Here is a 25,830-nt window from a genome sequence, read left to right as displayed (position 1 = left end):
GGCAGAGAAGACTTGATGGGCCAAATGGCCTAATTCCACTCCTATATCTTATCATGAATCAAGAAATCTTCAGAGCAGCTTTATCAGTATGGCAACACTTCTGCTAAAACCATTCAAACTGGGAACCAATCGATGCACTGTAAAATTAAATAGCACCATTAGCGTAGGTGGTTTTTGAGAAGTCACGATCCCCAATACTCTTAAGAGTTCAATGTCAGTTTCTCTGCTCAGTACCATTTGAATTTTAATCAGGTATGGGTTTGAAGTACTAGTTTTCCATCTCTCTCTGCCTACCTGATCTTGGGAAAATTTACAGCATTAATATTGGTATACTCTATTCCATAATTACCTAGTTTAAAAACAAAAAAATCAGTTGCATTTAGAGAGACTGGAAGTGTACATAATGCTTGATTTGTGTATGTCCCATGTAACCATCAGTGTTATTCTGAAACAAATGCAGACATTCTGCAATATTTTTCCAAGGATCTTACACATAAATGAGGACATTTGATATGACAGTAAGAAGTTTCAAAGTGCGCCTAAAACCATTCTTAAACATGTCCACAAGCAGCATTTTTGTGTTTTCCTTAAAAGAGATCCTTAAAGTACAAGGAAGATGGATTGCATCCAGACTTGAGGGGAATCAAAATTTTTGAGGGAGATTTGCTAGAGCAACTCAGGAAGGTTTAACTAGTGAGGCCACAGGTTGAGACGCAGAATGATGCAGCTACAGGGGCATGCTAATTCGTATGTAAAAACTTGAACAGATAAATCCAGGGGAAAGTGCAAAAACAGCAGGGAGAGCATGAGAAGGATTGCCTCAAGCTTGATTGTATTGACTTTAATACAAGGAGCACATGGGATTATGATCGTGTTGCAACCACAACAACAATAATTGAAAAGGTGGGTGGTGGGGGAGGTGATATGTTCTGGGATATAGAAGGCCATAAGACATAGCACAGAATTAGGCCACCTGGCCCATTGAGTCTGCTCTGCCATTCAATCATGGCTAATCCTGTTTTCTTTCTCCTCCTCACCCCCAGTTCCCAGACTTCTCCCTGTAACCTTTAATGCCATGTCCAATCAAGAACTTATCAATCTCTGCCTTAAATGCACCCAACGACCTGGCCTTAAGAGCTGCACGTGGCAACAAATTACACAAATTCACCACCCTTTGCTTAAAGAAATTTCTCCACATCCCTGTTTTGAAAGGGCGCCCCTCTATCCTGAGGCTGTGCCTTCTGGTCCTAGACTCTCCCACCATGGGAAACATCCTTTCCACATCTACTCTGTCTAGGCCTTTCAACATTCAAAAGGTTTCAATGAGAAATCCCCTCATCCTTCTGAATTCCAGCGAGTACAGACCCAGAGTCATCAAACATTCCTCGTATGATAACCCTTTCATTCCTGGAATCATCCTTGAGAACCTCTTCTGGATCCTGTCCAATGCCAGCACATCTTTTCTAAGATGAGGGGCCCAAAACTGTTCACAATACTCAAGGTGAGGCCTCACCAGTGCCTTATAAAGCCTCAGCATCACATCCTTGTTCTTGTATTCTAGACCTCTTGAAAAGAATGCTAACATGGTATTTGCATTCCTCACCACCAACTCAGCCTGCAAGTTAACCTTCAGGGTGTTCTGCACAAGGACTCCCAAGTCCCTCTGCATCTCAGATTCCTGGATTTTCTCCCTGTTTAGAAAATACTCCACACACTTATTTCTACTACCAAAGTGCATGACCATGCATTTTCTAACACTGTATTTCATTTGCCACTTACTTGCCCATTCTCCTAACCTGTCTAAGTCTTTCTGCAGCCTACCTGTTTCCTCAACACTGTCTGCCTCTACACCAATTTTCATATCATCTGCAAACTTGGCAACAAAGCCATCTATTCCATCATCTAAATCATTGATACACAGCATAAAAAGTTGTCCCAACACCACCCCCTGCGGTACACCACTAGCCACTGCAGCCAACCAGAAAAGGATCCTTTTATTCCCACTCACTGCCTCCTACCAACCAACCAATGCTCTAACCATGTTAGTAACTTCTCTGTAATACCATGGGCCCTTAACTTGGTAAGCAGCCTCATCTGTGGCACCTTGTCAAAGGCCTTCTGAAAGTCCAAATATACAAAAACCTCTGCTGCCTTCCTCCTTTCTTAAAGATTCAAGCATGCCGGTGGGGAAGCTGCAGGTAGTGCAAAAAAAGGAGGCTGTGTTCTACTACTGATCAGGGTTCATTCCTGGAATCATCCTTGAGAACCTCTTCTGGATCCTGTCCAATGCCAGCACATCTTTTCTAAGATGAGGGGCCCAAAACTGTTCACAATACTCAAGGTGAGGCCTCACCAGTGCCTTATAAAGCCTCAGCATCACATCCTTGTTCTTGTATTCTAGACCTCTTGAAAAGAATGCTAACATGGTATTTGCATTCCTCACCACCAACTCAGCCTGCAAGTTAACCTTCAGGGTGTTCTGCACAAGGACTCCCAAGTCCCTCTGCATCTCAGATTCCTGGATTTTCTCCCTGTTTAGAAAATACTCCACACACTTATTTCTACTACCAAAGTGCATGACCATGCATTTTCTAACACTGTATTTCATTTGCCACTTACTTGCCCATTCTCCTAACCTGTCTAAGTCTTTCTGCAGCCTACCTGTTTCCTCAACACTGTCTGCCTCTACACCAATTTTCATATCATCTGCAAACTTGGCAACAAAGCCATCTATTCCATCATCTAAATCATTGATACACAGCATAAAAAGTTGTCCCAACACCACCCCCTGCGGTACACCACTAGTCACTGCAGCCAACCAGAAAAGGATCCTTTTATTCCCACTCACTGCCTCCTACCAACCAACCAATGCTCTAACCATGTTAGTAACTTCTCTGTAATACCATGGGCCCTTAACTTGGTAAGCAGCCTCATCTGTGGCACCTTGTCAAAGGCCTTCTGAAAGTCCAAATATACAAAAACCTCTGCTGCCTTCCTCCTTTCTTAAAGATTCAAGCATGCCGGTGGGGAAGCTGCAGGTAGTGCAAAAAAAGGAGGCTGTGTTCTACTACTGATCAGGGAGAACATTATGATCGTACTTGGGAGAATATTCGGAAATAAACAGCCAATGAGGCTGTATGGCTAGAATCTACAGCTGAGAACCAGGGTATCACCTTATTAACAGGACTATTCTATAACCGTTCCATTAGTCAGCAGCAGTTATACGAATAGATATTCAGATGCAAGTGTGTAAAGGCAGGAGCATTTCAGTAGAACGGCATTTTAATATTCCCAATACTGATAAGGATTGCCTTGGTATAAGGGGCTTAGATGGGATAGAGTTTGTAAAGTGCATCCAAGAGAGCATTTTGATGTAGTATATAGAGAGTCCTACTAGAGCAAGGGTCCCCATCCTGGGGATGCACAGATAGGGTCGGGAACCTCTGTACAAGGGAGACGGCTCTGCTTTCCTCAGAGGAGCCGTTAGTTTGAGTCACTGTCCTCTGAGGGCCGCTGGCTCTAGTCATTGCCCTCAAAGGGGCCGCTAGGTCTCGATACCCTCGGAGATGTTATTGAAATTCTCAGATTTAAGGATTGGACTGTAGTACAAACTAACTGTTGCTCATATTGGCCTCTTTCAGCTCTGTGTTTTTTGTGTGTTCATGCCCATCCTTTTTGTTGCTGATTGGCAGGCTGGGTATTTGAGTGATCTGTTAGTTTTTGTGCTAGGGAGGGGTTGGGGGTGTTTGGGGTTTGCGAGTTTTTGTTTCTTTTTCTTTTCATGGGGGGGAGGGGATTAATGTCTTTCTTTAAACTACTCCTATGGTTTTCTGTATTCTATGGCTAGCTGGAGAAGAGATAAATTTCAGAGTTGTATTCCGCATACATACTTTGATAATAAAATGAACCTTTGAACCTTTGATCTCATCGGAGGGAATGAGAATCGGTAAGTGATATAAGTGTCTGTGGAGGAACCTTGGGAATAGATGGAACGCGAAGCGCAGAATCAAATATCGCTGTGACGATTGTACGCTCTAGTATCAACTGCTTGGCGACAATAAAGTATAAAGTAAAGGTAAGCTTCAATGTTGCAATGGAAAAAGTCAAGCTTTGTTCTTGAGTATGGGCCCTGAACTAGGGTAAGGCAGATTTCAGTAGTATAAAACAGGACCTGATCAATGTAGACTGGTAGCAGCTGCCAAAGGGGAAAATCAATAGAGGATAAGTGGGAGGCAGTAAAAGGTAAGATAATAATAGGACAGAGTCAACATGTGCCTGAGATGGTAAGGGAACATTGGTTAACTAAGGACACTTTTGATTTGATCAGTAAGTATATATCAAGTACAGAAAATTAGTCCTTTGAAGATTATTAGGGATACAGGAGAGAAGAAAGAATTTAGGATGGCAAAATGGTTCATGAATTAAACTTAGAAAGAAGAGATAAAGAGAACTTTAAAACCTTTTATACTGGAGAGCTCCTCTACTGATGCTATATGGGTGGAACTTAGGAATAAGAAAGGGATGATCACATTAATGGGGTTATATTATAGAGCACCCAATAGTCAACGGGATTGAGAGGAGCAAATTTGTAGAGAGAATGCAGACTGTTGCAAGAAACATTAGTAGGTGCTTTTAACTTTTGATATATAGATTAGGACTCCCATACTGAAAAAGGGCTGGATGGGATAGAGTTTGTCAAATGTGTTCTGGAAAGTTTCCCTAATCAGTACATACTGTAGAAATCCCAGCTGGAGGGAAAGTAGTACCAAATGATCTTCCATTAGGGAATGAGACATGGCAGGTGACAGAAGTTCGTGTAGGTGAACACTTTGCATCTAGTGATCATAATGCCATTAGTTTCAAAGAAAATATACAATAAGATAGGTCTGGTTCACAGGTTGAGATTCTAATATGGAGAAAGGCCAATTGTGAAGGTGGAGCTTAGGAGGGTTAGTGTCACCTAACGGCGACTCCTTTGCTTGCATCTTCGGACACAGCTCTATTTCCATCTTTAATATCTCTATTTTTCCCTTTCAAGGTTCTTTTGAAGACCCTGACCTGGAGTTACACGCGGACTACGATTCTTTGCGGGAATGGAACCCATTTTCAGGGTTTCACAACTGGCTGTTGTTCGGTACACCAAGGACCGAGTTTTCGTGACTTTGGAGACGGGGGGGGGGGGATCGGAGGTCGGTTTCTGAGCAGAAGACCGGTGTGTCGTGGGAGATGAAAGATCTAAGGCTGTGTATCCAGAGACCCAAGATCTTTGGGCACAGAGCTCAGAAAAAGCAATGCAATGGACTTTTAACATTGTAAACCAGTAACTTGTTTGTTATGTCTCCCCTCTCACTGTGAAACTGAGACACTTCTTTTTCCCTTATTGGGGAGAGAGAGAGAGCCTGTGGTATGTCGAATACCGGGTGAACAAGTAATCTTTGGGGTACTGCAAGCCTGTGTCTTTATTGTTGCTTTGCTCACGCTTGAGTGCTCGGTGGTGGGTGCCAATGCTTTCTTTTACCAGTGGGGGGAGGGGGGATTGTTGCTTTGCTGCTGCTTACGCGCAGGAGGAAGGGGAGCTGGGGGGTGGATTTGGGGTTGTAACATTTAACTGTCATTCATTCTTTGAGGCACTCCTCTGTTTTCATGGATGATTGTGAAGAAAAAGCATTTCCGGATGTATATTATATACATTTCTCCGGCGTTAAATGTACTTTGAAACCTCAGAGACCACATTGTGACTGAGCAACTCAGAGTTGGCATGGGCCTGATTCTTTCTGCGTTGGGTTAAGTAAAGAATAGAGAAGCCTGGATTCTAAGAAATGAAGGTTAACTTCTGTAAATATAGTACAATCCCTGACCTTCTTGTTTAAGGAAGCAAACACTCTGCATTTTGCAGTAAAATATGAAAAAAGTTATAATTCAGCTATGACATCATTTTCTGATGCTAAACATCTTACCAAGTAATAAGTACAAGCTGTTAGTATAGACATACTTTATTGATCCCTTTTTTTAACATCTATGCTTGTAGGTAAGAATTATATTTACTAATTCCAACCTCAAGAACTACTTGAGAAACTCAGATTATTATTTTGGGGAATCAAAAGGAAAACAGACAAGGTCAAATTAGATCACACTGTATCATAAAGATCAACATGATCAGTTAAAGATGTCACCATATACCAACTTCTGTTGAAATAACCCAGTAGAAGACTGGGTTCCCGGCCATGCCACTGATTTGATTTGCTTACATTATACACTCTGATGTCGTGCTCACTGCCTGAGCTCAGTCATATCAAGTCAATCATCAGTAATTCAATGAAAATTCAAAAGACTGTTTTTATAGTCCTTAAAGATGCATTCCTTGCCTTTATACCTTTAATCACAGATGAAACTAAATTCAGATTTCTTGGATCATCAAGGGCCAGGCTTTCAAACTGTGAGTGGGGTTCAGTTCAAAGGCGATACAATGAACAATACAGAATTTTGAATCACCAATTACAGCTGTAGTGCAGAAGTGAAGATATGGGACAGGAACAGGGTTGCAAGATATCAGAAAACAAGTTGGGAAAACAAAACATGTTGAGGAATCACATCAGCACTTTCCCCCTTAAAAGAGATGTGCAGAGAAAAGTTTTGTTTTTAGAGTTTTTAGAGGTTCCTGGACTGGCTATCAGGGGTAATAGTGGAAGCAAATATGATATTTGCACTTGAGGATTTTAGATAGTCACATGAATATGCAAAGAATGGAGAGATATAGATCACAGCAGGCAGAAGAGATTTAGTTCACAGACATCACAGATCTGTTCCTGTCCTCTGTTCTGTCACCGCACAATGTCACTTTCTGGAAATGCCTACGCCCAGTGAAGGTGGAACAGCATTTCGACCAGATATCCTTCAAGCCTAGAATAATTATCTCACACATAACCAATCACGTGCTACTTTTCCAACATGCATCAAAGCAGACTAGATTGACCCATCCTTTCACGTCACTCCATCACACTGTGAAAAATACAATTAAATAAATATTAACTTGAAATAATATTTCAAGTGACTTAATTTACCATGCATGGTGTACAATAGCTCTAACACATGCAGTACAAAATGCTGAGAATAAGCATTTATTCTGTTCAGCTGTTAACATGAATAGTTCAGGAATGAAGGAACAGCTGAATAGAGTCTTGCCAACTTGCAATAAGCCAGCAGGAACAACATGGGAATAGGCAGTATGGGAATGACTTAGCCCCCACGACTTCCTCCTTACACCATTTGACATAAAGTTCGGCACAGTTGTACGTCAAGAGAAATTTACCTTGGATTAGGAGTCTGTACATAACTAAATTTAAATCTTTATTTAAAAAAATAGGCTGGAAGGATTTGCACCAAGTTTAGTATAACTCAGATACCAGGATATACTAGAAAATTATGATCAAACAAGATGTTTTAAAAACTTAAAAAGATTAAGGATTTGAGTGATTAATGCATATTTCAGCAGGGATTAAATAAAATATGTGAAGCAACATAGCGTGTGCACTGTCAAAAAACTGGACTGATCGAAATCATGAAAAACAGGAAAGTAGACCAAGCACGAACAGCAAGGATCACCTACCAAATGATAATTTCTTCTATAAGCTTCCCTAGAGTAAAGGAAATGTGAGAAGAAACCACCACCATCCTTCCCTACCTCCTTCCTAAATGCTGACATATTCTGGCCTTGCACTTGATATAAACTTGGATTTAAACTGGGACTGGGGCTTAAAAATATCTGACAGCAACAGGAAACTAAGATCTTTAATAACAACCAGGACACAAGAACTCCATTTTAAAATCAGAATCAGATTTATCACTCCTAACTTATATAACTCTCACTTCGGCTAGCGGCTTAATATAGGGGATGATAGCGCCCCCCCCTCCCCCCGCCGGCCCGGTCACCTTAAGAAATCTCGTTTGGGTGGATGCTGCGCGATGTGTCCCCGTTACAAATCAGTACCACGAAATAACAAACAGTACACGATATGCGATTAAACAATTGAGCTTTATAATTCTTAATTTGGCTGTATGGTTAGTAAAAAAAAAACAGAAAAAGGCCCATTCTCATGAAACAGTCTAATGCGCAACGTTGGAGCTCACTGATAAGGCCGTTCGTCTAGCATTAACCTCCTCTGATCATCGCTGACCTTCGGACCCTCACTCCACTCCGTCCGGCGGTTTACCAACTCTCTTCGTTCGCGTCTTCTCTCCTCATCTCTCCCCGGCAAAAGATTCCCAGCTCCCAGACACACATGAAAGAACAACATCCTACTCATTGGCTAATACGCCCCATTATCTCTAGTCATAAACCAAACATTGCTGCTACAGAGAAACCATTATCTTAGCAGTGGAACTTTACAGAGAAGCCATTACATTAGCAGTGTAACCTTACCAAGTGTTACACTTATGTAACATGAGGTTTGTTGTTTTGCCACAGCAGTACAGTGCAAGGTCATAAAACCAATAAAAATTACAACATTAAATAGTGCAAAATTGGAATAACAAGATAGTGTTCATGAACCATTCAGAAATCTGATGGCAGAGGGGAAGAACTTTTTCTTCATTGTGGATGTGGGCCTTTGGGCTCCTACATCTTCTTCACAATGGTAATAACGAGAAGAGTGCACGCCTCAGACAGTGAAGGTCCTTAGTGATGAACACGACCTTCTTCAACCATCTCTTGAATATGCCCTCAATGGTGCAGAGGGTTGCACCCGTGATGAAGCTGGTTTAGCCTAAAGCCATATGCAGCTTTTCATGATCCTTGGCATTAGAGCCTCGTGATAAATCTAGTTATAGTGTTCTTCATCATACATCTACAGAAACTTGTAAGAGCCTTTGGCCACATACCAAATGTCCTCAAATTCCTAATGAAGTAGAGCCACTGGCATGCCTTCTATGTGATTGCATCAATGTGTTTGGCCCATAATAGATCCTCTGAGATGTTAATGCACAGGAACGTGAAGCTGCTCACTTTTTCCACTGATGGAATTAGGACTAGCATGTGTTCTCCGAACTTCTCCTTCCTGAAGTCCACAATTAATTCAGTTGCAGGAAGTGGTACATGGGTCCAGGTTTTGAAGGCTGATGATCAGAACTGGGAGGATGATGGTGTTGAACGCTAGACTGTAATCAATAAACAGCAGCCTGACATATGTTTTTCGGATATCTAGGTGCTCCAAAGTAGAGTGGAGAGCCAGTGAGTTTGCATCTATTGTGGACCTGTAGCGGAGGTGGGCAAATTGCAGTGTGTCTGTGTCCTTCATCACAGGAGATGTGAGTGCTGCTGAGTGACAGTCGTTGAGGCAACTCACCCTCCTCTTCTTGGGCACTGGTATGATTGCTGCCCTTTTGAAAGAGGTAGAAACCTCAGAACATGGCACTGAAAGGTTGAAGATGCCCTTGAACAGTCCAGCTAAAGTCAAAGGTCAAGTTCATTGTCAGATGCACATTGCATCATATAAACAGAATTGATAAGAAAAATATATAAAAAAACACAAATTAAACACAATTTTTATAAAAAAACAACAGAATTATAACAAAAAACGCCCAAAGTGTTCATTGAGTTACTAAACTGCAGAGATTAGGGCTTTGCCAATTTGTTCAAGAACCAAATGGTTGAAAGGGAAGTAACTGTTCTTGAACTTGGTAGTGTGGTACTTCAGGCCAGGCCCATGGTAGATGCAAAAATATGGCATTGCCCAGATGGTGGGGATCTTTGATGATGGATGTTGCTTGCCTTCTTGAGGTAACACTACCTGTACACACTAACAATGGTGGGAAGGCAAGTGTTCATGATGTATTGGGCAGAATCCACTACTCTTTGCAGCTTCTTATGTTCCTGCAAATTTAAATTGCCAAACCAGACCATGGATACCAGACATTTTTAACTTCTATAGAGGTCTGTGAGCCTCTCAAAGTACAACCCTACGTCCCCGTCATGAGAGGTGAAAACAGGTCAACAGGGCTCTGGTGAAGCTGTATAGGCCAATCCCCTGTACAGTGGACGCAATGGACGACAGAAGCATTGATGAACTCCAACCAGACCATCAACTTCAGAGGACAATGGAGATGGGAGGTCAATGATGGCCTATGCTCCACTGGGAGCTAAGAGCCCAACTGAGCTGAAGAGGTTTGTTAGTGGTTTTGGTGACAATCTGAACTTCCTTAATCTCCTAAGAAAGTAAAGATGTTGATACACTTTCCAGTTGGTTGGTACAGGGTTTCAGTACACAGCCAGGTATACCATCAAGGCCTGACATACTGCAAAGGTTCACCCGCTTGAAAGATGTTCTGACATTGGCCTCCAGGACAAAGATCACAGGTCACCAGATACTGTACAGATTCACACAACTGTACAATATTCTCACTTTCAAAATGTGCATAAAAAGCATTGAGCTTGTCAAGGAGTAAAGTATCACTGCCATTTAAGCTGTTAGATTTTGTCTTATAGGAAGTAATAGCATGCAAACCAACAAACTCCAATGAGCACATCTACAATGAAGCGCTGCCACAGGAAAGCAGCCTCCATCATTAGGGACGCACTCCATCCAGGACATGCTCTCTACTTGCTGCTGTCAACAATGACATAATGAGTTGAATGAACTAAATTGTTTAAATGAAACAGAAACAAGTGTACAAGGAATCAAACCGGGCAAAGGACAAATGAACTGAAAGGTGAGGGCGTGGTAGATGTGACAGTTTAACCTTCAAATCATCAATTCTTACACCATAGCAAGAGTGAGCATAGCTACAAGACACGAGGGAGTCATCCAGCAACAGCAAGGTCTCTCCCAAGCAGAAGTTTCGCAGCAGACAGGAATTTCAAGATATGCTGTCCAAGCTCTCCTGAAGAAGCACAAAGAAACAGGCAAGGCTGAGGACCAGAAATGCAGTGGTCAGACATGGAAACTGAGTGCAGCAGGATGAGATATACATCAAACTGACTTACCTTCTAAATCAGAAGTCATCCAGCACTAATATCAGCTCTGAACTCACAGAAACCACTGGAACCCAAGCACACCCCTCTAAAAGTCTTGTCAGAAGTGGTCTTCATGGAAGAGTTGCTGCCAAAACGCCATACCTCCAAAGTGGAAACAAAGCCAAGAGACTCACCTTTGCACAAAAACACTAAGGACTGGATGCTGAACAATGGCAGCAAGTGCTCTGAACTGACCGACGAGTCAAAATTTGAAATTTTTGGCTCAAACAGGAGGCAGGCAGTTTGTCAGTAGAAGAGCTGGAGAGCACTACATGGATGAGTATCTGCAGTCACACAGTGGAGGTTCCCTGCAGGTTTGGGTTGCATTTCTGCAAATGGGGTTGGTGATCAGCGGTGTGTGTGTGTGTGTGTGTGTGTGTAAATTAAATCAATATTTAGTGTGATCACCCTTTTGTCTTTAAAACTGCATCAGTTCTTTTAGGTACACTGACGTGCAATTTATAAGAAAATCGGCTGGTGGGTTGTTCCAAGCATCTTGGAGAACTTACCACAGTTCTTCCGCAGACTTTGGGTGTCTTGTTTGCTTCTGTCTCTCCAGGTAAACCCAGACAGTCTTGAAGATGTTTAAATCAGGGCTCTGTGGAGGCCATACCATCTGTTTCAGAACTCCTTGATCTTCTTTATGATCTTGGCTATGTGGGCTCAGATAAAGAGTCCTGCCAAAGAGTCTCAGCCCGAAACATCGACTGTTTACTCTTTTCCATAGATCCTGCCTGGCCTCCTGAGTTCCTCCAGCATTTTGTGTCTGTTGTCACGGCAGCACGTTTGATTGTGGCATCAAAGAGTCCCGGATAAACTGGAATCAGTGGGAACCAGGACAGAAAACCTTCCACTGAGTGAAATTACTGTATACCTAGCACAAATAAAGATTATTATGCTGGTTGGAGGTCATTCACCCCAGACACATCTCTGCAGGAGTTCCTCAGGGTAAATATCTGAGGCCCAAGTATCTTCAGCCGCTTCATCAATGAATTCCTTCAATCATAAGATGTTTGCTGATGATCACATAATGTTCAGCACCATTTGCAAGTTCATATCCAAGTGTATGAACTTAGCAGTGTGAACTTGGAAATCTTGTAATCTTTGACTTGTAAATCTTGTGATGTAAAGCCTCCGTCAGTCAGAGTTGACCATGGATATTACGTCCTAGTTGTCTAGAAGTGCAAGCCTGGGCAGTATGATATGGAGAGCAAGCTGTTGCCCATGCAGCAAGCTCCCCCTCTCCACACACTTGATGAATCCAAAGGAATGGCAGAGACGATACAGTTTGATACCAGCAGCATTGCAGGAGTTGCCAGTCAGCATTGAACTCAATGTAGGATTGCCTTAGGGACTTCAGTTCTAGATTTTTTCCCTCGGGGTTTAATCCTGAAGCTTTCCCCAGAAGTTAGTATAGCCACAAGGAAGTTTGAGATCAGAGCTTTCCTTCTCCTAGATGAGCTGCCAACCATGGCTGATGAGCCCCATCTGCCCGAAGCGACTGGTTTTAAGGTGCCAGTAACCCATCTTTGCCCTTTCTCCTGTCAGTAGAAATGGTTCTGCTGGGCTTAGTAGCTAAGCCACACATGAAGGCCAGGAGCTGGACTTGTTTGTCCGAGGCACGTGCCACTGGAAGCAATTAACAGGCAGTGGGAGCTTCTCCCCATTACCACCTCCAGCTATAACAACCTTAAGGAAATCTTGTACATCTTATTTTTAAGGTAACTTTTTTTTTATTCTTCCTTACTTCTCTTCTAATATTTGTATATCTGTGCACTTGTAATGCTACTATGACACTCTGTAAGTTCCTTTGGGATCAATAAAAGTATCTATCCATCTATCCAAATGCAGTGAGACCTGCACAATATCCCAATATTTGCGCCAGGTAATGATGATATTCAAAAAGAGAATATCCAGCTATTTTCCCTTGGCACTGAATGACATTACTCCCATTACCTGCATGTGCAGCAACCTGCCAAAGGCCTTCTGAAAATCCAAGTAAACAACATCCACTGTCTCTCTTTTGTTTATCCTGTTGGTTATTTTCTCAAAGGATTCCAACAGATTTGTCAGGCAGGATTTCCCCTTAAGGAAACCATGCTGACTTTGGTCTACTTTATCTTGTGCCTCCAAGTATCCTGAAATCTCATCCTTAATAATGGACTCTGTCATCTTCCCAGCCATTGGAAGTCAGACTAACTGGCCTAAAACTTCCTTTCTTCTGCTTCCCTCCCTTCTTAACGAGTGGAGTGACATTTGTAACAGTATGATGACCCTTGTATTTGAGCGCATCTGGGAAGTTGAACTGAAGGCCTCACTGATAATTTCATTGAAAAATGAATAAGATAGATATTGCATTCAAAATTTGCAAAACCACAGAACCACAGCAACCAACTCACCCAAACAATGAGGCTTGACGGAAGAAACAAAGGCCAGAGAAGAGTAAGCCAATTATGTATGAATAATATTTTACTAAAAGGATGGGGAAAGGATGTCGTGAGTCGGAAAATGCATGTGGAATGTGTGGCACAGTGGAGAATGAGTTAGAAAGATCAAACATTTGGATTAACTTCCCAATAACATCTTTTAGAATCACTGACAAATGTCCTATTTCAATCCCTCTAATACTTATTACTTCATTCAGGAAATAAAGTAGGATATGTGCAGAGATCTTTAGGGACAATGTGACATTCAGTTTTAGTCTCTCCTTGTACAACAAGTCAATGCTCTTTTTAAAGGCTCTATCAATGTGAAGACTGAGTGCTGCCACTGAGTTCTTCATTGAGTCCAACAACTTGCTTAAATCACTCAGCATTTACACCAATGAATCTGTACATGGATCCTGCATTCATTTAGACCTAGAACTGCATCAACCAGGCAATTCGGCTGCTTGGTTGCTAAGAATAAAATGACTTTTTTAATATAATATTTGCATTACTTTAATGTTTTCATTATTTTAAAATATTTCATTTCTTAAATGTAATATTTTTACTAGGACTGTCGAACATTTAAAAGAAATTAATTATGATTAATTAACAATTAAAGGGAGTCATGATTTTATTTACACAAGTTAAACAATAACAGAATAGCCACATTTGAAATGGCCCAAAGAAAAATACTTCGTCTTAATGACCACAAACAATATTATTCGAAATCTCTAAATTCAAATCCTTGTATGGTCCTGGAGTTCTGAACTTAATTGGTATTTAAAAACCTTCAAATGGCTGAATTTCTCCAATTCCTGGCCTTGATGTTAGTGATTGACTATACGGCACCTTTCAAATAGCTTGGTAACGCTTGCTGTTAAACTAATACAATGGAATTAGTTCTTTGTTTTGGATTTTGGATTAAATACTACAAAGAAAATGTAATGAAGAACAAGGTGAACAGCTCACATTGTTACAAGATGGCAGAGTTCATTCACCTCCACTTCCCTCTCAAGTCAGCCTGTCTCCAAATCCGTCATTTCATTCATATTATTTCCCACAACACTTCTCACATTCTTTTACTCCCTCCTTAACTAACTCCACTCTCACTACCTCCTTAAAAATCTCCTCTCTCTCTCTCTCTAATAGGCATTCCTGACGTCCCTCAGGCCCAGTAGCAGCAAAACTCACACCATTTGCATTCAATTCTGCAGAAAAGCAGAGAGGAGGAGGAATAGTCTGATGAAAGGGGGGGAGGGGTGTGCATTCCCCCCCATCCCCCAAGGACATGACCTGACACTGTCCCACCTCCCCTCAATGGGCAGTGCTAACACAAATTGAGTACTAAGCCACACTCAACAGTCTGAGAGTGCCAAGCACGAAGGTAAGGCACTAGCCCTGGCCCAAAGGACAGCCATAAAAGCCAGTTTGGATTTTCTTTTGTAAAATTTCAGTTACATGTGGAAACATATGGAAAGAATTAACACACGAGTTTGAGTTTACATTTAAAAATGTGGATATACTGAGATTGACTTTTAGCCTTATTTTTTAAAAAGATTTTTTTTTGTTCACTCATTTTAAATATTTATTTATTTATTGAGATGAAGCACAGATTAGGCCCTTCTGGCCCTTTGAGCCAAGCTGCTCAGCAACCTCCGATTTAAGCCTAGCCTAATCACAGGGTGATTTACAATGACCAATTAACCTACTAACTGGTACATCTTTGGACTGTGGGAAGAAACCGGAACACCTGGAGGAAACCACTATGGTAACGGGGAGAATGTACAAACTCCTTACAGACAGTAGCAGAAATTGAGCACAGGTCACTGGCACTGTAAACCTTTCGCATCTGCATCTGCCAAAGATTTCTGGATAGCATTCATGATTAGGTTGCTTGAGCTCTTCTCACAGTCTTCCTCAATGGTCATCTCAATCATCTTCTCTATTTGGCACTTCGTTTCTGGCTCTGCTCTTTGCAAAGTAACTTTATTTTAATGCAAGTTTCCTACCTTGTCCAAACCTGTTTTGACGACAATCTATGTTTGTCTGCCTCCGATCTGATTGTTCTTCATTCCCACTGTCTAAAAAAGATAGTAGGATGTCAGTGCAGAAAAAAGCTTTGGTGTGTACTGCAATCAAGTTAAAAAGTATCAATAAGGACTAAGATCCAGATACTTAATTCAAATGCCAACTATTTATACAGTTAATTAGTTTTCATAATTAGAATTAGTTATCTGAATCGGTACGCATAATTGAGATTAAGGTGTGCACTAAAAAACATGTCACCAGTGTTCAAGAAGTCTTCAATCCATTAAGCACCAAATTTTCTTTAAAATTGTCATTATACACACATTTCACATTGCTTGCTTAAAGAACAGTTCTACCTTGGGGTACAATTAATCATCTTAACATGTTCAATGTTCATTTTAACCGGTGATTAGACTGGAGCAGTATACGTAAAATGCTTAATTCAATGCCAATATAGTACAAGCATACACACAGGCATCATCAGGCAGGTGTCTGCCAAAGAGTCAAAATATATTGTGTTTTATACACTTTGGATACAATGTCAGTAATATGTGACTGACACCTCAATGGATGTCACTATGACCATTTTTGGTGAGGTTGGTAGCCAGGTAGTTAGCTGAGGCCTCAGTTGGCCCCATACATAAGCTCTTGGCATATTCACATAACAACAGGTACGAGACAATTTAGGCAAATGCCAATGCTATTAAATCTGATTCTGATTTAGTTTTCTAATGTACTGTGCTCCTAATGCCCGGTCTATTCTTATCTGCTTCCTATCGCTGTTCTCAGCCATTACTGTATTTTCTTATGATTTTCAGATGAATGGAAAATTGCAAATGTTACTCCACTATTTACAAAGGGTGGGAGGCAGCAGAAAGGAAACTATAGACCTGTTAGCCTGGCATCAGTGGTTGGAAAGTTGTTGGAATCGATTGTTAGGGATGAGAAGACAGTACCTGGAGGCACAAGATAAGATAGGTCAAAGCCAGCATGGTTTCCTGAAAGGAAAATCCTGCTTGACTATCCTACTGCAATTTTTTGAGGAAATTACAAGCAAGGCAGACAAAGGAGATGTGGTGTACTTGAATTTTCATAAGGCCTTTGACAAGGTGCCACACATGAGGCTGCTTAGCAAGATAAGATCCCATGGAATTACAGAGAAGTTACTAGCATGGGTGGAGCATTGGCTGATTGGCAGAAAACAGAGAGTGGGAATAAAGGGATCCTATCTGGCTGGCTGCTGGTTACCAGTGGAGTTCCACAGGGGTCGGTGTTGGGACCACTGATTTTTACGATGTATGTCAATGATTTGGACTATGGGATTAATGGATTTGTGGCTAAATTTGCCGATGATACAAAGATAGATGGAGGAACGGGTAGTGTTGAGGGAACAGAGAGCCTGCAGAGACACTTAGAGAGTTTAGGGGAATGGGCAAAGAAGTGCCGTTCACAGACGACACCACGGTGGTTGGCCTGATCAGAGGGGATGACAAGACGGCCTACAGGGACGAGGTCCAGCACCTAGCCACATGGTGTGCCGACAACAACCTGGCCCTTAACACCCAGAAGACCAAGGAGATCATTGTGGACTTCAGGCATGCTAGGAGCCACACTCACGTCCCCATCTACATCAACAGAGCTGTAGTGGAGCGTGTATCAAGCTTAAAATTCCTTGGTGTCCACATTTCCGAGGATCTCACCTGGTCCCTGAACTCCTCCATCCTGATGAAAAAGGCGCAACAGTGCCTTTATTTCCTGCAGAGCATCAAGAAAGCTCACCTCTGTCCCAGGATACTGACAGACTTTTACCGCTGTGCCATTGAGAGAATACTCACAAACTGCATCTCAGTGTGGTATGGCAATTGTCCTGTATTGGACCACAAAACACTCCAGCGTGTGGTGAAAACTGCCCAGCGGATTATCGGCACCCAATTGCCCACCATTGAGAACATCTACCATAAACGCTGCCTGGGCAGGGCAAAAAGCATTATCAAGGATGCACCTCACCCTAACCATGGACTTCTTACTCTCCTCCCATCCAGTAGGCGCTACAGGAGCTTCCGCTCCTGCACCAGCAGGCACAGGAAGAGCTTCTTCCCTGAGGCTGTGACCCTACTGAACCTCACATCACAGCGCTAAGCAGTATTGCACCCATATTGTACTGTCTCAGTACTTTTATTATTTGTGTGCTGTAGCACTTACTTTTTATTCACAGTTATTTTGTAACTAACACTATTCTTTGCATTTCTGGTCAGATGCTAACTGCATTTCATTGGCTTTGTATCTGTACTCGGCACAATGACAATAAAGTTGAATCTAATCTAATCTAATGAAATAAAAAGCTGGAAAGTGTATGGTCATGCACTTTGGTGGAAGAAATAAATGAGTAGACTATTATTTAGATGGGGAGAGAATTCAAAATGCAGAGATGCAAAGGGACTTGGAAGTACTTGTGCAGGATACCCTAAAGGTTAACCTCCAGGTTGAGTCGGTGGTGAAGAAGGAGAATGCAATGTTGGCATTCATTTCTAGAGGTATAGAAAATAAGGGCAGGGATGTGATGTTGAGGCTCTAGAAGGCACTCGTGAGACCACACTTGGAGTATTGTGTGCAGTTTTGGGCTCCCTATTTTAGAAAGGATATACTGACATTGGAGAGAGTTCACAGAAGATTCCCAAAAATGATTCCAGGAATGAAAGGGTTACCATATGAAGAACGTCTGGCAGCTCTTGGGCTGTATTCCCTGGAGTTCAGGAGAATGAGGGGGGATCTTATAGAAACATTTCGAATGTTAAAAGGCCTGAACAGATTAGATATGGCAAAGTAATTTCCCGTGATAAGGGGAGTCTAGGACAAGAGAGCACGACTTCAGGATTGAAGGATGTCCACTTAGAACAGAGATACGGAGAAATTACTTTAGTCAGAGGGTGGTAAATCTGTGGAATTTGTTGCCACGAGAAACTGATGAGGCCAAGTCATTGGGAGCATTTAAGGGAGAGATAGACAGGTTCTTGATTAGCCAGGGCATCAAAGGGTATAGGGTGAAGGCAGGGGAGTGGGGATGACTGGAAGAATTGGATCAGCCCATGATTGAATAGCGGAGCAGGCTCAATAGGCCGAATAGCCTACTTCTGTTCCTATATCTTACAGTCTTATAGATGACTTACATCCATTAATAGTCTTTGTCATCTTTGGTGCTTCCAGGCTAAAGTTTCAATGCATCTTTCAAGATACTGCCGTGGATGCCTATTAACCAAGCACTTTCTCAACTGAATCAACGTTCCCTACAGTGTCTATACATTTGGCCAATTATTCCAGAATGACTCAGATTAGTATCATATTTGGGGATTATATGCTCTCTTCAAAAAATTCACTATCGCTTTTAGAAACAATTTTTGCAATGTATTTATCAAATTACATAAGTACAAGATAACATTGTAACAGAAGTCTAAATTCTGATTTGTGCTTCAGAGAAATGAACGTGAACCCAATCATGGCAGATGGGGAACTTGAGTTCAACAAATTTCACAATTCTGGACCTTTTTTTTATATAACATAAAGTATAATTATGGTGAAAATTCATTAGTACTTAAGAGAGTAAAACAAAAAGGATACTCAATGCCTGATCTTCTGTTCAATAACTGATTGTTTACCTTGGTGCCATTTTTCTGTACTATTCCAAATGGTATTCAATTCACTTAATATCCAAAAAATGCATTGATCTCCATCTATAATATAATCAGTGACCAATCCAACACAGACTCATAGAAACAGAATCCCAAAGATTCACTACCCACTGTGTAGAGATTTCTTCTCATCCCAGTCTCAAATGACCAGCCCCATATTTTGACTTCATAACACCTACTGTAGTTCCCCAGCCAGGGAATACCCCTTGCTATCATGTCAAGCCCTGTAAGAAATGTGTGCTTCAAGATCAGTCTTCACTGCTTTTGTGAAGGAAATGTGCAATCCTTACCAAAGTCATACTTATAGTTGTCTGACTAAGTCAGTGTGATTCATTGTTCATTGCCTCCTCAGTTCAGAAGCAATTAGAGATGGACAATAAATCCTGGTATTGACAACAACATCCACATTCTGTGAACATTTTGCTTTAAAATGTGGTTTGATGACTTGAGGCTTAGTTGTGAATAGTACATCCTTCAGGCTTCATCCTTTAACTAAGTAAGAACTAGTCTGGTAATTTTCAAACTTTCCCTCCAAAATAACACAAACAAAAAGTTCACCTAAAAAACTGCCACACTAAAAAATGTGAACAACAATTAGATTATGAAGACACGTACTCCCCTTTTATTGTCATTTAGTAATGCATGCATTAAGAAACGATACATTATTTCCTCCTGTGTGATATCACAAAACACAGGACAAATCAAGACTGAAAAAAACTGACAAAACCACATAATTATACATATAGTTACAAACAGTGTAGCAATACTATAACTTGATGAAGAAAGTCTGTGAGCACAGTAAAGTTCAAAGTTTCTCAAATGTCCCACATCTCACGCAGACGGGAGAAGGAAGAAAAACTCTTCCTGCCATGCCGACCACAATCCGACTCTGAGTCATCCGAAAACTTCGAGCTCTGATCAGCTCTCCGACACAGTGTACTGAGCGGCATCTCTGCCGAACGATTCGACCTCCTTCTCGGTCGCCAAAAGCAGGCAAGGCCGGGGATTTTGAGGCCTACCCTCCAAAAGATTCCCGACCACGCAGTAACGACAGCAGCGGACGGGCGTTTCAGAAATTTCTCCAGATGTTCCTCTGTGCTTTCACGTCCATTCTCCATCAAATCAGAATTGTCCACGGCCCCTATTTAACAGATACAACATCATTTTTCACCAGAGAGCTGCGCACACACAGCGCGCTGCCATCTTCTCCTCCCGGAATTATACCTCAAAGTTAAGTTTTTTTTGCCGATAGGGCAAAGGTCTTAGACAAGGGACTGTATTATGGGCAGAAAAGGAGAAATATAACATTTCAAAGGCAACAGGTGGAATTATAAATGTACTACTTTCTTTTGGAATTGTAGTATTTATGTACAAGAATCTGAGAGTTACAAATGTTCACGATAGAACATTGATACCAGTCCTGATGAAGAGTCTCAGCCCAAACGTCGACTCTTTACTCCTCTCCATTAATGATCCATGACCTGCTGAGTTCTCCCAGCAGTTTGTGTGTATTGACATCAAATCAAGGTGTTGGCAATTTAAAACAGATTTTTTGTGTCAACTGCAAATTCACTAATATTTCCACCTACATTCTCATCTAAGTCATTAATATGAATGACAAACAACAGATGACCCAGTACGGATTCCTGCGGCACAGTACTGGTCACAGGACTCCAATCTGAAAAACAATTCTCCAGCATGACCCTCTCTCTGCCTCCTACAACCAAGCCTATTTTATATCTAATTGGCTAGCGCTAACACTGGATCCCATGTGTTCCAACCTACTGGATTAGCCTACCATGCAGGACCCCTGTAAAAAGTCGTGATAAAGTTCACATAAACAATGCCCATTGTCCTGTCCTCATCAATCCTTTAGGACCCCTCTTTGAAAAAAAACTCAACCAGATTCATGAAACATGATTTAAGACCACAAGATGGGGAACTCAAAGTGGCCACCCATTTTAATTCTATTTCCTATTACCATTCCGACATGTCAGTCCATGGCCTCCTCTACTGCCGCGATGAGGCCACACCCAGGATGGAGGAGCAACATATTATATTCTGTCTGGGTAGCCTCCAACCTGATGACATGAACATCAATTCCTCAAACTTCTGGTAATTGCTCTTTCCCCATTCCCATTTCCCTCTCTCAGCTTATCTCCTTTCCTGCCCATCACCTCCTTCTGGTGCTCCACCCGCTTCACTTTCTTCTATGGCCATCTGTCCTCTCCTATCAGATTTTCCCTTCTCCAGCCCTTTATCTCTTCCACCAATCAACTTCCCAGCTCTTTATTTCACCCCTGCGCCTCCCGGTTTCACCTATCACCTACTCCCTTGTGTTTCCTTCTCTACCTCCCCCCCACCCCACCCCACCCTGCCATTTTCTTACTCTAACTTCCCATCTTTTTTCTCCCGTCCTGATGAAAGGTCTCGGCCCAAAACATTGACTGTTTACCATGGAGGTATAGCTACCATTGAAAGTATTATTCTACTTGTGAACAAAATCAAATGATGGTCATCTGTGGAAATGGAACCCATTTGTTATGCTGAGACAGCCTGCATCTCCTTGTAAATGTTTGCTTCTAGTAGGTTAGTGTTAACTTATTTCAAAACTGCCACTAAAAAGTGTTTAATTCCCAGCTGAAAAATTAGTGATTCATGAGGGCAGGCTGCAAGTCTCCTGATGCAAATGAAGGAGCAAAGCATAATTAATTTAAATATTCAGATAAGTTATTAATTTCTCTTGCACAGTGTGATTATAATTTATTTTTCACATTGTTGGGAGAACTTTCAAGACCAAAATGGAAACTAAAGAAATTTCAAATATACTCCTTATACCTGTTGCCAAGGTGAAGTCTTCAAAAATCAAAATGATCACAGCTTTAAAACATTGTTTATGTTGTGACAGTTGATCTTAACAGATAGTGTACTCCCCCATCCAATGTGAAGCCATCAGAGACCACCCTCTCTCCTATGCATTGTTTGTATGTTGTACAGGGTATGAACAAAGTATAGTGTACATCAAGCACCTTTGCTCCGTCCCCCACAATAGGTGTGAGTTAGCACCCATTTTAATTCTACTTCCAATTCCCATTCCAACATGTCGGTCCGTGGTCTCCTCTACTGCCACGATGAAGCCACTCTCAGGTTGGAGGAGCAACACCTCATGTTCCATCTGGGTAGTTTCCAACCCGATGACATTAACATCGATTTCTGTAACTTTCAGTAATTTCTCTCCACTCCTCTTCTCTATTTTTCCATTTCCCCATTCAAGCCCCCATCATACCCCTTCCCTTCTCCTCACTCAATATCCCAACAGCCAACAGACTCCCTGCTCCCTCAACTCTACCTGCCCCTCCACCTACCTTGGTATCATCCGCAAAATTAGCCACAAAGCCATCAATTCAACAAGATTACACTGTTCAAGTGCTGCTTGAGGGTTAAATGTGGCTGTACACCTGAGGAACAGCACTGGTTTTCTTTAAGTGGTGCCAAGGAGTTTTCTTTTTACATCCCCTGACGTACAGATGATGCCCCAGTTTAAAAACTCTCTGAAAGATGTATCTCTGGTCTAAGTGCTCAAGTTTGAACCCAAGACCTTTTGACTTGGAGACAATTTTGCTACCTCTGAGCCACAACTAACATTATGTTATTCACCATCTACCCACTCTTATTTCTTGTTCTCACACAGCTCCATCAATCAGAAGTGGAGACACTATCAGATTGTATTGCTTGAATCAAACCCCACACCAGACTGCTTCTTTTGAACTTTGGTTAAGACAGAATATCAATTTAATTTAGAAATGAAACTATAAGTACATATCTACTAAGCTCATCAAATATATGTACTGTGAGAGATACTAAAGGCCAAGATGAATATAAATGATTAAAATAACTCATTATCCAATTTTGCAAATGATTTTTCTCAAAAGCATATTCATCAGTGATTACAGGATCTTGTGGGAATCCTCATAACATAGAATGCTGTTTTCTGTAATTGTTGAAAACGTCACTGAAAAATTTCTTTGAACAGAAACAAAGTTTTCTCAGGAATGGGGAAAAAAATCTGTATCTCTCAATACTGATCTTATTTAGAGTTTAGCATTTTTGGAATACTCTTTGGATTGTATATCTTCTACAGCACACAAGTGACAGATTATAAATCGTTCATTATTTTAGATCAACAGCACATTTCCAAAACTTCGAACAGTACTCAGAATGAAGAATCTTATTAAATGTAGTTGGTTACCAAGGCTACACCATTCCCTCCAGAACACTTTCAATTTGCAAAATGTATTTTTTGTTTTGTTCATGGCTATCACACATTTTCATTCTATCATAATCAACATTTTAAAATGAAAATGATTTTTAAATATTTCATTAAGGCTGTTTTGAAATTGTATTTAGAAAATTCCATTTTGAAATAATTATGCTTTCAACTTGCTTATGCAGGAACAGAGAATGTGCTAAATAAGTAAAAAACCACAAAATGACGTTCAATTATAAAATTTTGACTGAGAAGGCATCCTTCTCAATGAAGAAAAATGGATCTTGCAATATTAACTATATTTTAAAAATGGTACAACTTCAACTTCCCTCCTATTTCAATTTAATTTATTTTCAATGATGCTTAAAACATAAACCAGATATAAGGAAAAACAACTTGCAGTACTCTAACAGTAATAGGATTATTTCTGAAATAGAAATTGTTTGTTTTCTCCACTCCTCTGTTGTAATTTTCATCCTGATTCGATGGAGAACTTTTTCTCAGCTTTGGCACGTCAGCCTTATCTGAATCTGCATTACATCATCACCCTTATTTTTATTGCCACAAGACTCTAATGGCAAATACAGAAAATCAATCAGATCATTGTTCAATTTTCATAATCATTGCTATTTAAATTTTGTATTGATAATTCATTTACAAGATACCAATAGACAAAAAGTGCTTCTTTATTAGTATATTAGTTAGCAATTAACAATCATTAAGAAAACTGACAATTTATCTTCAATTCCTCAGATGCTTCTTCAATTTAAGTTCCCTTCAGCCTGCAGTGCTTTGAAACATCATTTTTTTTTAACATACTTTCATTGGCCAGCTTTCTTCATCAGATCAAGTCAAGTTTATTGCCATTTGCACAAGTACAGTGAGGCACAGGTACAATGAAAAACTCGCTTGCAACAGTATCACAGGCACATAGACCAACACAGGCAACAAACAGAATATCAACATACATAAACTTATACAACAAAGTGAAAAGTCAATGGTAGTGCAAGAGGTGGTCCATAGTGATCTATTGCTGAGATAGGGTTGTGAAGATCCGTTCAAGAAACTGTTGTAGTAACTGCTCCCAAATCTCATGTAGGACTTCAGGCTTCCAAACCTTCTGCCTGGGAGTAACAGTGAGAACAGGGCAGGACCCAGACAGCGGGGATCCTTGATGTAAGATGCTGCCTTCCTGTTGATGCTGCCAATACAGTGCCTATGATGGAAAGAGCTGCATCCGCTACTCTCCACAGCCCCTAGAGACCCTGTGTGTTGAAATTACTGTACCAGGCCATAATGCATCCAGTCAGGATGCTTTCAATAGTGTATCTGTAGAAGCTTGTAGAAAATTTAGCACCATGCCAAATCTCCCGAAGAAAGTAGAAGCACCTTTCATCTCATTAGCATAATTACAAACAGCTAATTAAAACATACAACTTCTGGCTGGGAGAGAACTCGATGATGATATATTATGGGGTCTTGACAATGGTACACTATGCAATTGAAAGCTTGTTTTAGATAATGCAGTATTAATATTGTAAACAATCTAATAATGGCGCCGGTGTACATCGGCGACTCTCTGCAGGCTGCAGGAAACTGTTCCAGTTTTCCTCTTAAGTTACTTTGTTTGAATTACTTTCACCGCAATCTGCAGCATGTAAATTTCCTCTTAACAATGGATTATAAAATTACATCAATGATCTTCAGATCTCACAATTGACGATCAAATGCGAAGCAGATGTTCCAGTGCCTTTAAGGGTCAATGCCATGGCCGGAGATACAGGAGAAGTGGAATTCAAACCAGGCTGAAACCCAGAGAGATGAGGCCTTCTTTACCTAGCACTTTGTTGGTGAATGTGCAGTCCCTGGAAAATAAGACTGATGATCTCAGGGCAAGGCTGCTGTATCAGAGGCAGATGAGGCAGATCTCAATTGTTTGTTGTATTGAGACTTGGCTAACAGCAAACATGCCGGGTGCAGCCATCTTCCCAGAAAATTTTACAATTTTAAGAATGGACTGAACCGCGAACTCCGGTAAGGAAAAAGGTGGTGGCATGTGTTTTTTAGTCAATTCTCTTTGGTGTTTGGACATGGGGGTTATGTCAACCTCTTGTTTCCCAGACTTAGAACACCTATTGATGAAATTTAGACCATTCTATCTTTGGGAGTTCTCATCCGTGATCCTGACTGCAGTTTATATACCACCAGCAGCCGATTATAAGCAAGCACTCGCAAAACTGCACAATGTCGCCTGCAGGCGAGAAACAGCCCATCCCAATGCATTTCAAGTTATAGTCAGTGACTTTAACCAGGAAGAAAACCCTGCCCAATTATTGCCAGTACATAACCTGCTGCACCAGAGGTCCCAACACACTAGACCAGTGGTCCCCAACCACCGGGCCACAAAGCATGTGC

At 41.2% G+C, this 25,830-nt stretch overlaps 1 protein-coding gene across 6 annotated transcripts in view; it reads right to left on the bottom strand.

Moving 5' to 3' along the window:
• The window catches only part of LOC134340122 (protein TANC2-like), an 828,834-nt gene that overhangs the window by 415,216 nt on the left and 387,788 nt on the right, over positions 1-25,830 (bottom strand). For all 6 annotated transcript variants that reach the window (XM_063036995.1, XM_063036994.1, XM_063036997.1 and 3 more), the window contains one exon: positions 15,444-15,515. In XM_063036995.1, coding sequence (XP_062893065.1) covers positions 15,444-15,515 — 72 coding nt within the window. The remainder of the gene's footprint in view (positions 1-15,443; positions 15,516-25,830) is intronic.

The sequence above is a fragment of the Mobula hypostoma genome, chromosome X1, assembly GCF_963921235.1.
Source record: "Mobula hypostoma chromosome X1, sMobHyp1.1, whole genome shotgun sequence".
In the NCBI taxonomy this organism is placed as follows: Eukaryota; Metazoa; Chordata; class Chondrichthyes; order Myliobatiformes; family Myliobatidae; genus Mobula; species Mobula hypostoma.
The sequence above is the reverse complement of the archived record's forward strand: the minus strand, read 5'-3'. Positions and strand labels throughout refer to the sequence as shown.